The sequence below is a fragment of the Centrocercus urophasianus genome, unplaced genomic scaffold (assembly GCF_019232065.1).
Source record: "Centrocercus urophasianus isolate 14NV4802_14NV808 unplaced genomic scaffold, USGS_Curo_1.0 seq_2, whole genome shotgun sequence".
In the NCBI taxonomy this organism is placed as follows: domain Eukaryota; kingdom Metazoa; phylum Chordata; class Aves; order Galliformes; family Phasianidae; genus Centrocercus; species Centrocercus urophasianus.
Genome location: NW_024884755.1, coordinates 15,967,581 through 15,982,028, shown reverse-complemented (window position 1 = coordinate 15,982,028; position 14,448 = coordinate 15,967,581). Strand labels below are relative to the sequence as shown.

General features: G+C 59.9%; 2 protein-coding genes across 6 annotated transcripts in view; one reads left to right on the top strand and one right to left on the bottom strand.

Annotated features, from left to right (window-relative positions):
- Window positions 1-972: 972 nt before the first annotated feature.
- CIDEC (cell death inducing DFFA like effector c) lies at window positions 973-2,653 on the top strand. The gene is made up of 6 exons (XM_042821537.1): window positions 973-995; window positions 1,379-1,446; window positions 1,581-1,725; window positions 1,798-1,947; window positions 2,058-2,242; window positions 2,322-2,653. The coding sequence occupies exons 2-6, from the start codon at window positions 1,397-1,399 to the stop codon at window positions 2,491-2,493; spliced, it is 702 nt and encodes a 233-aa protein (XP_042677471.1). The 5' UTR covers window positions 973-995; window positions 1,379-1,396; the 3' UTR covers window positions 2,494-2,653.
- A 693-nt stretch (window positions 2,654-3,346) lies between these two features.
- Window positions 3,347-14,448, bottom strand: part of ZFPM1 (zinc finger protein, FOG family member 1) — a 28,492-nt gene continuing 17,390 nt past the window's right edge. For 3 of the 5 annotated variants that reach the window (XM_042821538.1, XM_042821540.1, XM_042821542.1), the window contains 7 exons: window positions 9,721-9,854; window positions 7,635-7,740; window positions 6,985-7,194; window positions 6,659-6,883; window positions 6,307-6,402; window positions 6,035-6,184; window positions 3,347-5,905 (listed from right to left, as the gene is read on the bottom strand). In XM_042821538.1, coding sequence (XP_042677472.1) covers window positions 3,858-5,905; window positions 6,035-6,184; window positions 6,307-6,402; window positions 6,659-6,883; window positions 6,985-7,194; window positions 7,635-7,740; window positions 9,721-9,854 — 2,969 coding nt within the window. In that variant the 3' untranslated portion in view covers window positions 3,347-3,857. Of the gene's footprint in view, window positions 5,906-6,034; window positions 6,185-6,306; window positions 6,403-6,658; window positions 6,884-6,984; window positions 7,195-7,634; window positions 7,741-9,720; window positions 9,917-10,041; window positions 10,877-14,448 lie in introns of those variants that run through there. The other 2 variants (XM_042821541.1, XM_042821539.1) reach the window with 2 other exon arrangements.

Genomic DNA, 14,448 nt, shown 5'->3' with positions numbered 1-14,448 from the left:
GGGGGGCGGCGGCGGCAGCGGCTCCGGCGCGGGCGGCGCGGACGGGACGGGGCCTCTACTCGCGGCGGCGCAGGGCGGCCATGGCGTGACGTCATCAGGGCGCGACGGCCGTTCGGGCGGGGGGAGGGGAAGAAAGGGGGCGGAGCCTGCGCTGCCCGGCGTTACGCGCGCGCGGCCGCGCAGCTCTCGTCTTAAAGGGGCCGCGCGCGGGAAATGTGCTGAGCGCGCGTGCGTAGTCGTGCGCGCGAGGAGGGGGGGCACGGGCGTGTAGCAGTGCGCACATGCGTGTAGATATCTGCACCCGCGTGCATGGGTGCATGCCTGTGCATTTACACATGGAGAGCTGCAGGTGTGAACACATGCGTGCATACATCTGTGTGCTCATGCACGTGGGCACACATGCATGCCTGCACAACCAAGCATGCACGTACATGTGCATGGAGTTGCAGAGTTCTACGCACTGACACATGCAGCCAGGTGTGCACGCTTGTGGATGCTTACACCATAAAGAAGCAGACATGTGTAAGCACGGAATGTGTACGTGAGTGTGAATGCCACATCTGGATCTGCACGTGTCACACGGAGCCGGTTGTGTGCACGCATGGAAATATGTGTATGCACACTGATGTGTATTTCTGCTCATGCACACACGCAGAAATAAATGTATACGTGCACACATATAGAAGAAGTGGAAAATGCGTGCGCGTACACACACAGAGGCACAACTATATGCAAGTGAGCACCAGGCATGTGGGGTGCTGCAACAATGCTTGTTGCATTGCTGGGACAATGCTTGCATGCTTGCTTGAGACTACGCACTCATTACAAATAGAGCTGCAGGCGGAGCAGCTGGGCAGGACTGGTCCCACCCCTTGTGTCAGCAGCCAGAGTTGAGGGTTGGTTTAGGTGGGAGGGGTGTGGGGTGGAGCCTTAGCTGACAGCTATATAAGGTGAGCGTGGATGTGTGGGGTGTAGATTGTGTGTGTTTGGTGGAGGTGAGTGGGGATGGGGATGGGGATGGGGATGGGGATGGGGATGGGGATGGGGGCTGCCCACAGACCATTAGGGTCATATTTGCTGGGGTGAGTGCCTCTGACTGCCTTAAATCCCTTACAGACCCCTAAAGGGGTCAGGGCACAGTCCTACACCTCTGCTAACCTTTGCTCTAGCACTGACTCAGAGCCCATGCGCTGCTTTACGCAAGAGCTGTGCTGGCAGCAGGACTCTGCCCATTGCTTCCAGCCTGTTCCTGCTCAAAGGGCAGATGCTGTCCCTGCTGAGCAGGGCGGGTACCATTGGGGTATAGGGATGGGGTCTCCTGAGGGGTTCGCAGAGCTGAACACTGCCATTGCCTGGGCTGAAGCTTTCTCCCTGCCAGGCTCAGTTCCGTGCCAGCATGGATTATGCCAAGTCCTTGAGCCTGCGCCTGGCTGCTCCTGTCTCCAAGTAAGCTTTGGGGTGACCCTAGGAAGGGGACGTCACTTTCTCCCCCTGCTCTGACACCACTCAGCACTTTGAGTGAAAGCCCAGGGCTGGCGGTGGCTCTGGGAAGCCCCCTGACCCTCCCCATCCCCCTCCAGATGTGTCTCCGCCAGTGCTTCCATGACCCAGCAGCTGCTCCTCTCCAGCCCGGCCCCACGGCCCCGACCCTTCCGTGTCTGCAACTGCGACCGCAGCCTGCGCAAAGGCATCATGGCACACAGCCTGGCCGAGCTGCTGCACCAGGTGAGCCGTCCATCTATCTGTCAGGGGCCCATCCATCTGATGGGCCATCTCCTCACCGCAGCCCTATTGCAGGTCCGGAGCACCCTGCCGGTCCCAGACCCCATCACGCTGGTCCTGGATGAGGACGGCACTGTGGTGGAGACAGAAGCTTTCTTCTGCACGCTGGAGGAGGGCACAGTGCTGATGGCCCTGGGCAATGGGCAGTCGTGGTCTGCCTGCAAGGTGAGCGTGGGCTGTAGGAGCCCGTTTCATCCCACTGAGGTCAATGAGGATGATGCTGGGTGAGGCAGCACAAGGTTCCTTGGGCAACTCTCGGTCCTGCTGTGCCTTAGGCACCTGGCTACCAGCTGAGCCTGTCCCACAAGCCATCCCGCCGCATCGATGTCGCCTGTGTCACTTTTGACCTGTACAAGACCAATCCGCAGGACCTGGGCTGCCTCAACGTCAAAGCCACGCTCTACGGCACCTACAGCATGTCCTATGACCTGCGCTGCTATGGGGCCAAGAGGCTCATGAAGTGAGTGCTGGGAAGGCAGCCACAGCACACACAGGTGCATGGAGTGATGCTCACTCTTGTTTTTTTGACCCCCACCCAGGGAAGCGCTGCGCTGGATGCTCTTCAGCATGCAGGCCACAGGGCATGTGCTGCTGGGCACCTCCTGCTACATGCAGCAGCTGCTGGATGCCACCGAGGAGCCCAAGGAGGAGAGCTGTGTGCAGCTGCCCCACAGCCTCCCCCTGCTGCCCCCCAGTAAGATGCTGCAGTGAGGAGATGGGGCATGTCCTTTCCTGGGGGTCCCAGAGCCCCTCCCTAGGTCAGTACCCAGAGCTCTCCCTGCATGCTGCTGGCTGGATGCAGCCGCCTCTTCTCTGTGATGCCTGCTGCTTTGTAAATATATTTATTTAAGTAAAGCTGTGCTTCTTGCAATGCTGCTCTGTGTCCTTTCCCCTCCCTGGCTGGGTTTGGGGTGGAAGGGGGGGGTTCAGCTGCTTGCCCCATTTGGCACGGGGCTGTGCCAGGCTGTGGTGCAAGGGCTGCTGCTGCAAGAGGCCCTGGGGGAGCTGTGGCACCACTCACTGCCTGCCTGGTGCCAGTTTCTAGCAGGAGTGGGAGAAGGGAGAGCAAATCAGTGCCCACCTGTGCCAAAATGGGGGCAGAGTTTCAGGGAGGAGAGAACCTGGGTGAGGAATGGGTGCTGTATGTGCACCCCCCTGAGTTGCACCTTAGCTGCTCAAAAATGCTGAGTTATGGTAGGAAGAGGACCCCATTAACTCAGACAAGCTCCTGTTGCAATGGTTTTCTGTAGGGTTTAATGGTTCATACTGGCTGAACCCCAGCTCTCTGCGGTGTCCCTAAGCCCCTAGCTGCCCTCCCCAGTACAGCAGGAATCCCAGCCACACTCACCTGGGGCTCCCAGCTCCCAGCACAGCTTTGAGACTGCAGCATTGGACCCCACAGCAGAGCCCAGGACTGGGTGTGGGGCAGCACAGCCCACCTGCAGCTCATTCCTTTCATTAAGCAGACAATTAGTTATCAGCCTCCATCCCCACACCTGCTGCACCACCTGGGCAGGGGCTGCACCCCAGCCCCCCTTCCCTCCAGCATGGAGGCAGCACCCAGTGTAATTAGACATATTTATTTTCTGTACACGCTTATACACACAGTTCCCAGGGTTGCTTCATTCTCAACTTCAGTGCTCTCCTGTTCCAGGGCCTGGTTGTGCCCCCCTTTCCCTGTAGTGTCTGCCCCCCCCCGCCCTAGTTTCCCTGCAGCACTATGTAGGGAGGAGCAGTAGGGCAGATGGAGGGGGCTTTGCAGAGCTGGGGGGGGCAGCCCCTCTCCCCATACCACGGCTTCAGGTCCGTGCTCTGAGGTCCTTCCACTTGAGGTGAACGTCAGCACCCAGAGCAGAGAGATGTGGTGCTCTGGGGATGAGGAGGGGCTGTGGAAGCCCCCCATGGGGTCCATCATCGAGACCCAACCCCACATCTGCAGTGAGGATGGTGCCGCGTCGCTTTATAAATACACATCCATCACCGGGACGTCGGCCCCCAGTGTCCCCCCCAAGCCACACCATTCCCACACAGCCCCCCCAACCCCAAACTGCCAATCAGAGCTGGGGGGGGGCCCTTTACTTGACGTGCTCGGCTGCGTGGGACGAGCAGTAATACTTCTTGTGGGCGATGAAGGTGGACAAGCTGCTGAATTTGATGTTGCACAGGCGACAGTACCGGTGGTTGCCGTTGGGCACAGGGCTGGGGGCAGCCTTGGCCGGGGGGGTCTGCACCCCCCGGTCTGTATAGGAGGGCGGAGTGGGTGGCTTGTCAGCGGGGGGCCGGGGGGAGATGGGGGGCCGGGGGCTGCCGTTGGGGGGGGCATCGCGAGCCTCCTTGCCGTTGAAGCTGTCCCGGCGGAGGCGCGGGGCGGGTGGGCGAGGGGGTGAGGCGGCGGGGGGCTCGGGCGTCCTGCCCCCCCCAGGCCGTGGGGTGTCGGGGAGGCCATGCGCAGCCACAAAGAGCCCATGGACGTGGCGGAAGTGCTCAATGAGGTCCCCCTTGATGGCCCCGTTAAGAGGGCAGTAGGGGCAGACAGAAAGCGGCCCTTTGGCACCTTTAGGGTACCGCAAATCCCCCATGGATACTGCAGGGTAGGTGGGTGGCAGAGCCTTGGCGGCGCCGGTTGGGGCCGTTTTGTCCCCTTCGCCGTCGCGGTGTCCCTTGGGCACGGCCCCTTTGATCTTCTGGAGGTGCTCCATGGCACCGGGCTGCAGCGGGGTGGCAGGGCAGGAGAACTTCTTGTGGGCCAGATAGCTGTCCAGGCTGTTAAAGCTGAGGCGGCACGCCGTGCACTCGTGGTAGTCGGCCAACGGCAGCAACGTGGCTGCGTTCTGCTCTCCGCCGCGCCGCCGCGGCTTCTTGCTCAGATCGATGGGGCCCTCAGCATCGGGGCTGGAGCTGGGCGAAGGGGCGGCCGCAGGGGCTTTAGGGTCGGGCTGTGGGGGCGGCTCAGCCCCGTGGATCTCGTAGAGCTTGCGGCGCTTGCGGGTACGGAGGGGCTGCGGGATGAAGGGCACCTTGGGCAGGCCGGGTCGGCGCAGCGGCGGGTCGTGGCGCGAGGCGCAGTAGAAGCGCTTGTGGACGGCGTAGGTCTCGTGGCGGCTGAAGCGGATGTTGCACGCCTCGCACAGCGTCTTGCTGGGGTCCTCGTCCCCCTCCGAGCTGACGGGGCTCTGGCTGTCCTCGCTGCACCGCCCTGATGCTGCCACTTCCGTCCCCGGGGACACCGCTTTGCCTTCTTCCAGCTGGGTGGGCGGTGTGGCTGCGCGCCCCACTTCCCCGTCCCCCGACGGAGCGCTGTGCCCTTCACCCGGCGGAGCAGACAGCAGCGTCCCAGCGACGGGAGGACCCTTGGGGGTTGCGGGGGGCACTTTGAGCTTTCGGGCACCGGGAGGGCTGTCCTCGGCCAGGTGGCGGCTGGAGCAGTAGAGCCGCTTGTGCACGTAGTAGTTGTTGATGTTGTTGAAGGTGATCTCGCACTCGAAGCACGTCGCACCTTTCGGCACCGGTGCTCCGGTGAACAGTCCCGGTGGCACCGTGCCATGGCCCTGCTTCAGCCGGCTGTGCACCAGCTCTGACATTTTGGCTAGGATCTCCGATGCCTGCGGGACCACCGTTGCAGCCTCATGGCCAAACAGGTACTGCGGCAGGAAGACGGTGCCTCCCGCCGTGCCTGAGCCTGGCTCGCTGGGTACAGGGCTGGAGCCCGGCGTGGGGCTGGCCAGCTCCGACTTCACCTTCCCTGGGGGAAGGCTACGGGGGGATGAAGTCCGGGAGCTGGGCTCTGGCTCTGAGCTGGGGCTAGCAGCGGCCTCCCCGCTTTTGGGTTCCTCCGCCTCACTCCCAGCCGGGCTGTCAGCTGGCTCCTCCTTGATGCGGATGGGCTCGCCGGAGGAGGAGGACTGACCTTCTCTTGGGGCTTCACCATTCTGCGCCTCACAGGATGTGGGTCCTGTGGTGGTATCCGAGGGTGATGCGGGCTGTGGGGTGGCATCTGGGCCGGGCAGAACGGTGGGTAGGGGGCCGTGCAGCACCACGTGCTGTGGCAGGGCTGGCAGCCCCTCGGGTATGAAGGCAGGCAGGCTGCACTTCAGCACAGGTGCATTGTTCGGCTGGCTCAACCCTGCCAAGGAGAGAGAGGTGTTAGTGGCATCCCACCCCACATCCGGAGCCATGGGGGGACACAGCCCTCGCTGGGGCAATGCCAAGTGGCACTAGGGGGGCTGGTGTGTGAACCCTGTCCCATACACACCAGGGGTGAGGGGTTTGGCAGCTGGCAGTGCTGGCCCTGGTGAGTACACCTCTCCCTTGGAGCCCGGCTGGCAGATCATGTGGTTGGTGACCAAGTGGCTGTAGAGGATGTCCCGTGTGGTGGAGATGAAGCCGCAGCTGTGGCAGACCCCTGCAAAGGACACAAAGTGGGTTTGACCCATGGGCGTGGGTCCCACCGCAGGATCTCTCCCTGTCATTCCCATCCCCTGGTGCTGCTATCCCCTATGGGCACACCAGGCAGTGCTAACTCACCGTTGAGGGTGTCCGTGTGCACCTTCAAGTGACGTTCGCAGTTGGCTTTGGTGGTGAAGGCAGACAGGCAGATCAGACAGACAAATGGACGCTCCCCTGCAAGGCAGACACAAGGACACCTCAACGCTGAGGGACAGGGACCATGGGGACAGCACAGCTACGCCTGCTCCATCTTTGGCTTTGCAGGTGAGCACCAGCCTGCAGGGCGCTGCCCCAGATCGGTAATCTAACTGGGGAAGACCCTCATCTGGCTGCAAGCAACCCACAGCCTCCCTGTGCCTCTGGCAGGCTGGCTGGCTCCCCTGTGGTCCCTGCTGTCCCCAGGCTGTGCCATGTCATGCCATGCCCATACCGCTGTGGCTCCGCATGTGGATTTCCAAGGAGCTGGCACTGGGGCAGCTCTTCTTGCACTGGGGGAAGGGGCAGACACGCTCGTTTGGGTACGTCTCCTTGGGCTTCTCATCCACAGCAGGTGAGCCCGCGCTCTGCCGGCTGGCACAGTAGTACATCAGGTGGGCTTGCAAGTTGCGCTCGCTCCGGTACCAGATCCCGCAGTCCTTGCATGGGAAGACATCCTCTGCAAAGGGAAGGGATGGATGCCAGGGGATGGGATGAGCACAGAGATGAGGACGGGCATCCCCTTGGGGACCCCTCCCCCAGCGTCACCCCAGCACTCACTGTTCACCACGGCAGTGGCCAGGATGGCAGCCATGCCCGCCTGCTGGGGCAGCAGCTGGATGTCGGAGTGCAGCGCAGCCGGGTAGGGTGAGTCTCCAGGCTCTGCCTTCACTGTCTGCCTGGGGATGGCAGCTGGCTCAGCCACCACGAAGGCGCACATTGGCTCATCCTCCTGCACGGCACGTGTGGTCCTGCACCACACGGCATCATCTGGGGGCACGAAAGGCGAGCGGTCAGCATTACACCTCTGGAGCCTGGTGCCCAGCCCTGCTCCCGGCTCCTGGGTGCTCTCCCTCCCCCGTGGCAAAGCCTGGGCTCGCCTGGAGGTGGCAGTGTCAGCCCACGCCTGATGGGCACAGCTCCACACTTGCAATACTGCTTGCACTGAATCTTGCAGTAACGTCTGCATTAAGCCTTGCAGCAGTGCCTGCACCAATGCTTGCACTGAGCGCTGTGCTGAATCCTGCACCAATGCTTGCAAGGCTTCCAATGGCCGCTGCACCAGCATTTGTAACACTCACACAAAGCACTGCACTGCATCTTGCACCACTACCTGCACTAACGCTCGCAACAAGACTTGCAGCCATCTCTGCACCAATGCAGCCCCCATCATCACCGTGCCAACCCCTGACCCCAGCGCAGGTACCAACCCTTCCTGTAGATGACAGCGTTGGCATCGGGCTCTCCGGGCACCAGGGGCAGGCGGGACAGCCAGCAGCTCTCATCCCCCAGCACCAGCGTCACGGGTGGGCTCTGCTGTGGGCAGGGAGGGCTACAGGTGAGCATCAGGGTCTTCGTGGCAATCGTGGGACAGCAGGGGACAGCAGGGGACACTGGCATGCCCGTGCCAGTGCTGCACCCTGTGCTGCCTCCCTGCATCTCTAATGAATATTAATGAGCAAGGATGGGAGTGGGGGGGTGGGGGGGAGGGTTGGAAATTAATCTGCCTGATCCTCTGATGGCTGCCGCGGTAACGATATGAAATCTAATTATTCCTCCCAATATTTCTAAACCCTCCAACTCAGACTGACAGTCACAGCCGGTTTTAGGCCTTATCACTGCGAGGAGCTGAGTGCTCGCAGCGTGATAAAGCTCACACACACACACACACACAGGGGCTCACACACACGCGTGCACACTGCACCAGTGCACACGCAGCGCTGAGCCTGCAGGAAGTTGCCCTGGGGAGCAGCTTGGCTCTGTGCACTGGGTACCCAAGCAGATGCAGCTCCCTGTGGCATCCAGGACCCTGCAGCACCCTCGGGTGCTCCCACTCCATCCACAGCCATAGCAGCAGCTGCCCGTCTGCAGCCCATGCTGAGAACCTTCCTTGTTTCCCCTGAACAAAGAGGTCAGTGTCTCCGTGCCGAACTGGCCCTGATAACCATCAGAAACTCTATCTGCTCTGCATCCGCCCGGGCTGGTGTTAGCAGGGCAGCTCCCCCCAGCAGGCATCCTTCCTCGGGGGAAATGGGATGGGCACCGAGTTCCCCTTGCATCCCTTCACTGGCGGTCTGCAAACCCTCCTGAGCGATGGAGTTTTGGAGAGCACTGCGGGATCCCCTCTGGGGATGCAGCAGGCATCCTCCTCCTCCTCCATCACCTCAGCCACAGGGCCATCATGCAGCAGGGAGCGCGAGCGATGCTCCTCATGCACCAAAGGCACTCCATGTCCCCGATTCCCACTAAAACCTGTGTATGGCTGGACGTCCAGCTGCAAGATGGCATCTGGGGGAGGCCCCCTCTATCTCCCCCCGCCGCCAGCAACAATGCGAAGGGACCCGAGGGCGACAGCCCGTATCAGGGATGGGGCTGCGATTCCTTCCTCGCTTCCCCAGGCAGAGATAGGAGGGAGGCGAGCGGCGGAGGAAAGCAGGGCTGGGAATCATCAGCCCGCCTCGATAAGGGAGCTGCTGAAATGGGAGCAAAAATATTTAGACAATAAATGAAGTATCAGAAAAAAAGCCGCGCATATCTTTAAGGAATCAATCATCCTGTACCGGGTGTCTGGACACACGGCGCCAAGCGGGAGATATGGAGCCAAACTGGGCAGATAAGGGTTAATCAAGGATTTAATTCGGCAAAGATAAACGGGCCTGAGCTTAAAAAAAAAAAAAAAGAAGAGGAAAAAAAAGAAGAAAAAAAAAAAAAAAAAGAGTGAGGGAGAGTGGAGGAGGAGGAGTGGGGATGGAGCCAAGCTGAGATCCTGGCTGCGGAGCCCCTGGGCTGGAGCTGACCTGCATGGCTGCAAGGAGGGGAAGGATGTGTGAGCACGTCTGTGGGGCCCCAGCCTCTCCATGCATCCCTGCACACCCATGCACACCACCCGCACTGACAGAGCAAGCACGAGCCACCAGCAGCCTCTGCTGGTCCCAGCTCTGCAACGTGAAACTCCAGCAGTGGTGCCCAAAACCAGCAGAAACCCATCCTTCCCAAAGGCTCCCAGCCCCTCTCTGTACCCCTGCTCATCCCTGAGGTTCCCTTTGTGCCCCAAATCCTCCTGCACACTGACCCATCTCTGTGAGAGACACATACCTGCCAACAGCCCACTTGCACTGCCAGGGGGACCACCAGCCTCTCACCAGTGCTGCTGTCCCAGGGCACCCAAAAACAGCCAGGGGATCCCATACAGTCCCAAAGCTCAGCACAGGGAAAATGCCTTCCCAGGAAATCCCTCTCCTCAACTTTGCTCATCGTTGCTGCAGGGCTTTTCCCACTCCTATAAGTGCTCCTTACCGCCTCGCCGTGTCCTGGTGATGCTGGCTCACTGTGGATGCTGCCCTGGAAGGGTCCCCAAGAGAAGCCTTCAGGGAGGCTCTGTCGGGCTCGCACCCGACTCTCCCCATCCTGCACCACCAGCTCCAGTTCATCTGCAAGGAGAAGGATGGAGTCAGTCGGTCCCGTCCCCATCCATCCCCATCCCCATCCGTGCCTGGAAGAAGAAGAAGGTTCTACGCAGGTATTGGGAAAATCCCATCACCCTGGGTTCCCCAAACACTGGTACTGCAGTTCCCAGGCCATGGAAACCCGCAGGTGCCCAGCTTGGTGGTTCCATACCAGTGCTGGGGGTCTGGGCACACCGTGGTGCAGCAGAGAGGAAGGAGCGCTTCCCATCCCCGCATCCAAAGTCGCAGCGGCTTCAGGGCTTAATGGCTTTGATTATCTGATAAGGCTCTGGTTTAATGGGTTAGATAACATGTTAATACACTATGAAGGCTGCTCTAAAATGTTTTAACTGTGCCTTTGTCTTTCGGAGCGCAGATAAGATGGCAGGTAACCAATACTGGGATGTATGCGCTCTGGCTGCTCCGTGCCGTGAGGATGCTCTGCGAGGACACCAAGCTGCCACGAGCCCCATGCTGGGATCTTCCTAAAGCCATCACATGTGTTGGGTCACAGTCCCTGCTGCCACCACAGCACAATGGGGGACATCGGTGTCGCATCCTCTAAAGGGCTTTGCAAAGCACCGAGGTCCCACAGGCAGGGAGAAGGCTGCGCTGGTTGGAAGGCAAATTGCTTTCAGGGTTAGAAACGTGGGGAGGAGAAAATGATCCCATGGCTGCCGAGATTGAAATCTGATGTGTTTATTAGCTGGGCTGACATCTGGATCCTCTCTGTGCTGGGGTTATTCCAGGTGAGCATCAGGTGCTGTGTGTGGGGTGGGGGAAGACGAGAGCTCACCCAGCCACGTGCTGGCACCTCAGGCTCTCTCTGTCCCCTGCCCCCTATCATCCTTCCAGATCACAGTGTGATGGAAGGAGGGGAGAAGAGAGCTGGGAGAGCCTATAGGTCCATTCCCCAGGGCCCAGATTCCCTATGGGCTGGAGGGGGGATTTCTGGCTCATCGCTGCCTTTGCCACCCTGCAGCCCAACTGCTCTCTCATGGAAGCCGTCCCCATCCTAACCCAACTGCCACCCCCCACACACCCCAGCACTGCCCCCCTGTTGCCCCCCTCCCCCCATCTCTGTGGTAATCAGCAGCGTTTGGGTCAGGAGACCATGTCTGTGAGATAAGCGTGTTCGCCTGACACTTCCCATGTCAGAGCACTTCATCTTCTGTGTATCAATCCCCAGCAGAGAAAACACGCAGGCGCTGATAAAGAGAAAACCGTTCCAGACTGGGGGACAAAAATAGAGTCGGCCCCATCGTGGAGCACACAGCAGCATGGGCTGCCTGCTGGCACCCCCAAAAACTCAGCGTGGGGATGGTGCTGCCTGGAGCCGGGTCTGCTGCTTGTGCTTAATGGGGATGCTATTAGATCCCCCCCCCCCCCATGGGGACACGGGGTGACAGGGAGGTGGCCAGCTGTGTCCCCGTGCTTGTCACAGCACCCAGCAAGAGGGAGAGGAGGAAAAAAAGCCCTGTGCTCAAAGCACTGCAACGGGGACGTGGCACGCAGCAGTGCCACCCCTTGGGGACGCTCGAGGTGACCGACGCGCACACAGCCTGGACGGTGGCCTCAAGGAGCAAAGTCTGTGTACCCCACACTGCCACCGCTGCTCGGTGTCACCACCCCGTGGGGTGACACAGGCCTTTATCTAATCTCACCATCGGGTCCCGGTGAGGTGGAACCACATCGATAATGCAGGAATTCCCATCTCCGAGATGATTAACCAAACGGGGCAGGGATGGGGCGGTGTGCTTTGGGTCACCAAAAAGCATGGAAAGAGAAAATAAAAAACAACCACCCCAACCCACAAAGCTCGGTTCCAACGGGTGCCTCTACTCAGGAGCTGCGTAGGATCCCAGCATCCACCCCAGTGCCCCATCACAAGGAGGCACAGCTTGGGGACACGTCCCCACGCTGCGGTGTTTGCCATAGGGCTGGCAACTCCTTCTCCCCCCGGCGCTGTGCTCCAGCTTATCTCCCCATCGAGATTTCAAAGAAATGGCCCAGGCTATGCTGGAGAGCAAAGATTAATCCTGTCATCGCCCCGCTGCTGGTTATCAGCTGATAAATGAAAGAGAAAGGCTGGCTGCCACCTGCACCTGGGGGCTGACGGGGTCCTGGAGAGGAAGGGACAAAGGGTGACCTGGGGTGACACAAGGTGACACAGGCACTTCTCCTCCAGGAGTAAGGAGAAGGGAAGGACGAGGGCTGCCCAGCTGGTCCCATCCCAAAAGGCTCCCACGTCCCTTGCCCAACGGGTGTCCGTGAGACTTTAATCAAATTTGAATGCATCAGATCTGCCCTGGGACAGGATCTCTGATTTGAGGACTCGGAGTGTTTGCAGCTGCCTGGATACTATCTGGATAAATACTGCTATCAGGGAGTCATGGGACTGCTTCCCAGCACCATGCATCACTCCTATTAATACTTGTGTCCCAGCCCCCAGGGCCAGGTCTGGGGGTCACTGGGGGCCTTCATGCCCCAAATACACCAAAATGAGACATCCTGGATAGAGTGGAAATAAGACATCTTCAGTGATGCCTGAAACACAGGGCCAAACAGATCCAGCCCAGCCCATGGCTTGGGGATCCCTGAAGGGCAGGCCGAGTCTGTCTGTCTGTCTATCTATCCATCCATTCATCCTGTCTGACCACCCATTTGCCCTTACATCTGTCCATCCATCCACCTAGCCATTTGTTCACCCACCTCTCCATCCTTTCTGTCCATCTGTCTATCCACCTATCCATCTGCCCATCTATCTGTCCATCTATTCACCCATCTGCCCATCCATCCATCCAGCCATCTGTCCATCCATCCATCCATCCATCCAGCCACCTGTCCATCCATCCATTCATCCGGCCATTTGTCCACCTGTTTATCCATCTGCCCATCCACCCACCTGCCCACCTGTTTGTCCACCGACCCATCTGCCCATCCATCCATCTACCTATCCACCAATCTACCCATCCTCCCAGCCCAGGAAACGCGATCTGAGCGCGGAAGCGGAGCCCCCGAGCCCCCCGCTGCTGCTTTCCGAAGCCGTGAGCGCGTGCGGCGGAAGGAATAAATCCTGACAACTCAACTAGCGCAATGATGTGATGGCACCGCGCCGATAAGATGGAGGGAGCCGATTGGGAAGAGTCTTAAGCTGCAAACACGCAGCATCTCCACTCTTCACCTCCGCTCACAAAGGGAAATCTCTCCAAAGGGGCTAAGGAGATTATCCCGGCTTTGCCGTCCCGGGTGCTCGAGTAATCAGGGCAGCCTTGGGAACAACAAAAGAGTGAGCGGGGCTTAAATTAGAGCAGGCGAGGATGGGGGCTCTGGAGGCTCTCACCCCTCTCCAACTGATCCCAGGCCACTATGGGACAGCCCCGACCCCACTGGTGGCTCAGATCTGTAGCTTTGGGCTCCGTTAGGGGGGGGGGTTGGTGCAAAACTGCTTGCTGCCCGGGTCGGGGGGGGAAGAGTTCTTCTGCCCTTATCGCTCCCCACCATCGCTCACCATTTATTGATTTTTTTTTTTTTCTTTTGCCACGGTACAACAGCAAATCTTTATCGTGCTGAACTCTGACCCCGGTTAATGGAGGAGCTGTTACCTACCCTGAGCAGCACAGCAGGCAGAGGGGGGGGGGAGGGAGGGTGGGGAAAGGAGGGCACGAGGCTCCGCTCGCCAGCTGTGCTGGCACCGGCCATGCCACGCTGTGCCCCCGTACCCCAGGGAGCTGCGGTGCCCTGCCCCAGCAGGATGCGTCCCGACAGCTGGGTTTGCCTTCAGGGCGTTGCTGCGTCCCACAGATGGATGGGGCCACGATCCTAAAGGGTCCCCATCCTGCATCCCACCAACGCATGGGGCGCGGTGCCAAGGGGAAGAGCAGGAGGAGAAGGATGGCTGCACGCGGGCAGCTTGGAGCTCCCTTCTCGAGCAGACCATAGTGGTTGCTGTGGTAGGAGATGCCATCACACTTCATTCCAGCACAGAACGGGTGCCCTCCCTGCCAGGACATGATTGACCCCACAGCTCTGTGCTGCATTGAGTTTGCTATGGGGTGGCAGCGTCGATCATTAGGGATACAACCAGAAAACCCCCTAACAAAAACTTTCAGTGATGTGGCAGATTTAGGGGCAGACACACATTAATCTGCTCCAGCAATGCCCCCAGCCCACCCTGAACCCACACTGACACCATCCCAACTACCCCGAGCATCTCACCAGCCCACGGCGTGCCCAAGCAGCAAGGTGACAGCCACATTCCCAACGTCCCCAACACGGGACAAGTGTCACCAGCCCTGCTGCAGCCCCAGTGCCACCACAGAGCTCTGCCATGTCACCGGCAGGCTGAGCACGGGGGGCAGGACCCCCATCTGACAGGGCTGCCATCCCAAACCCCAACTTCTCCTCCTTCCTTCCTAGCAATCTACCACAAACACAACTCTCTGCCGCTCAGCCCGGCTCCGGGCGATAAAAGAGAAATAGCTGGAATTATTTTTCCCACCCACACATACCATTGTGGAGGGGAAGGGGGAGTGCAGGGGCTGTCCGTCAGGACGAGCCGTCCCTCCTCACCATGCCC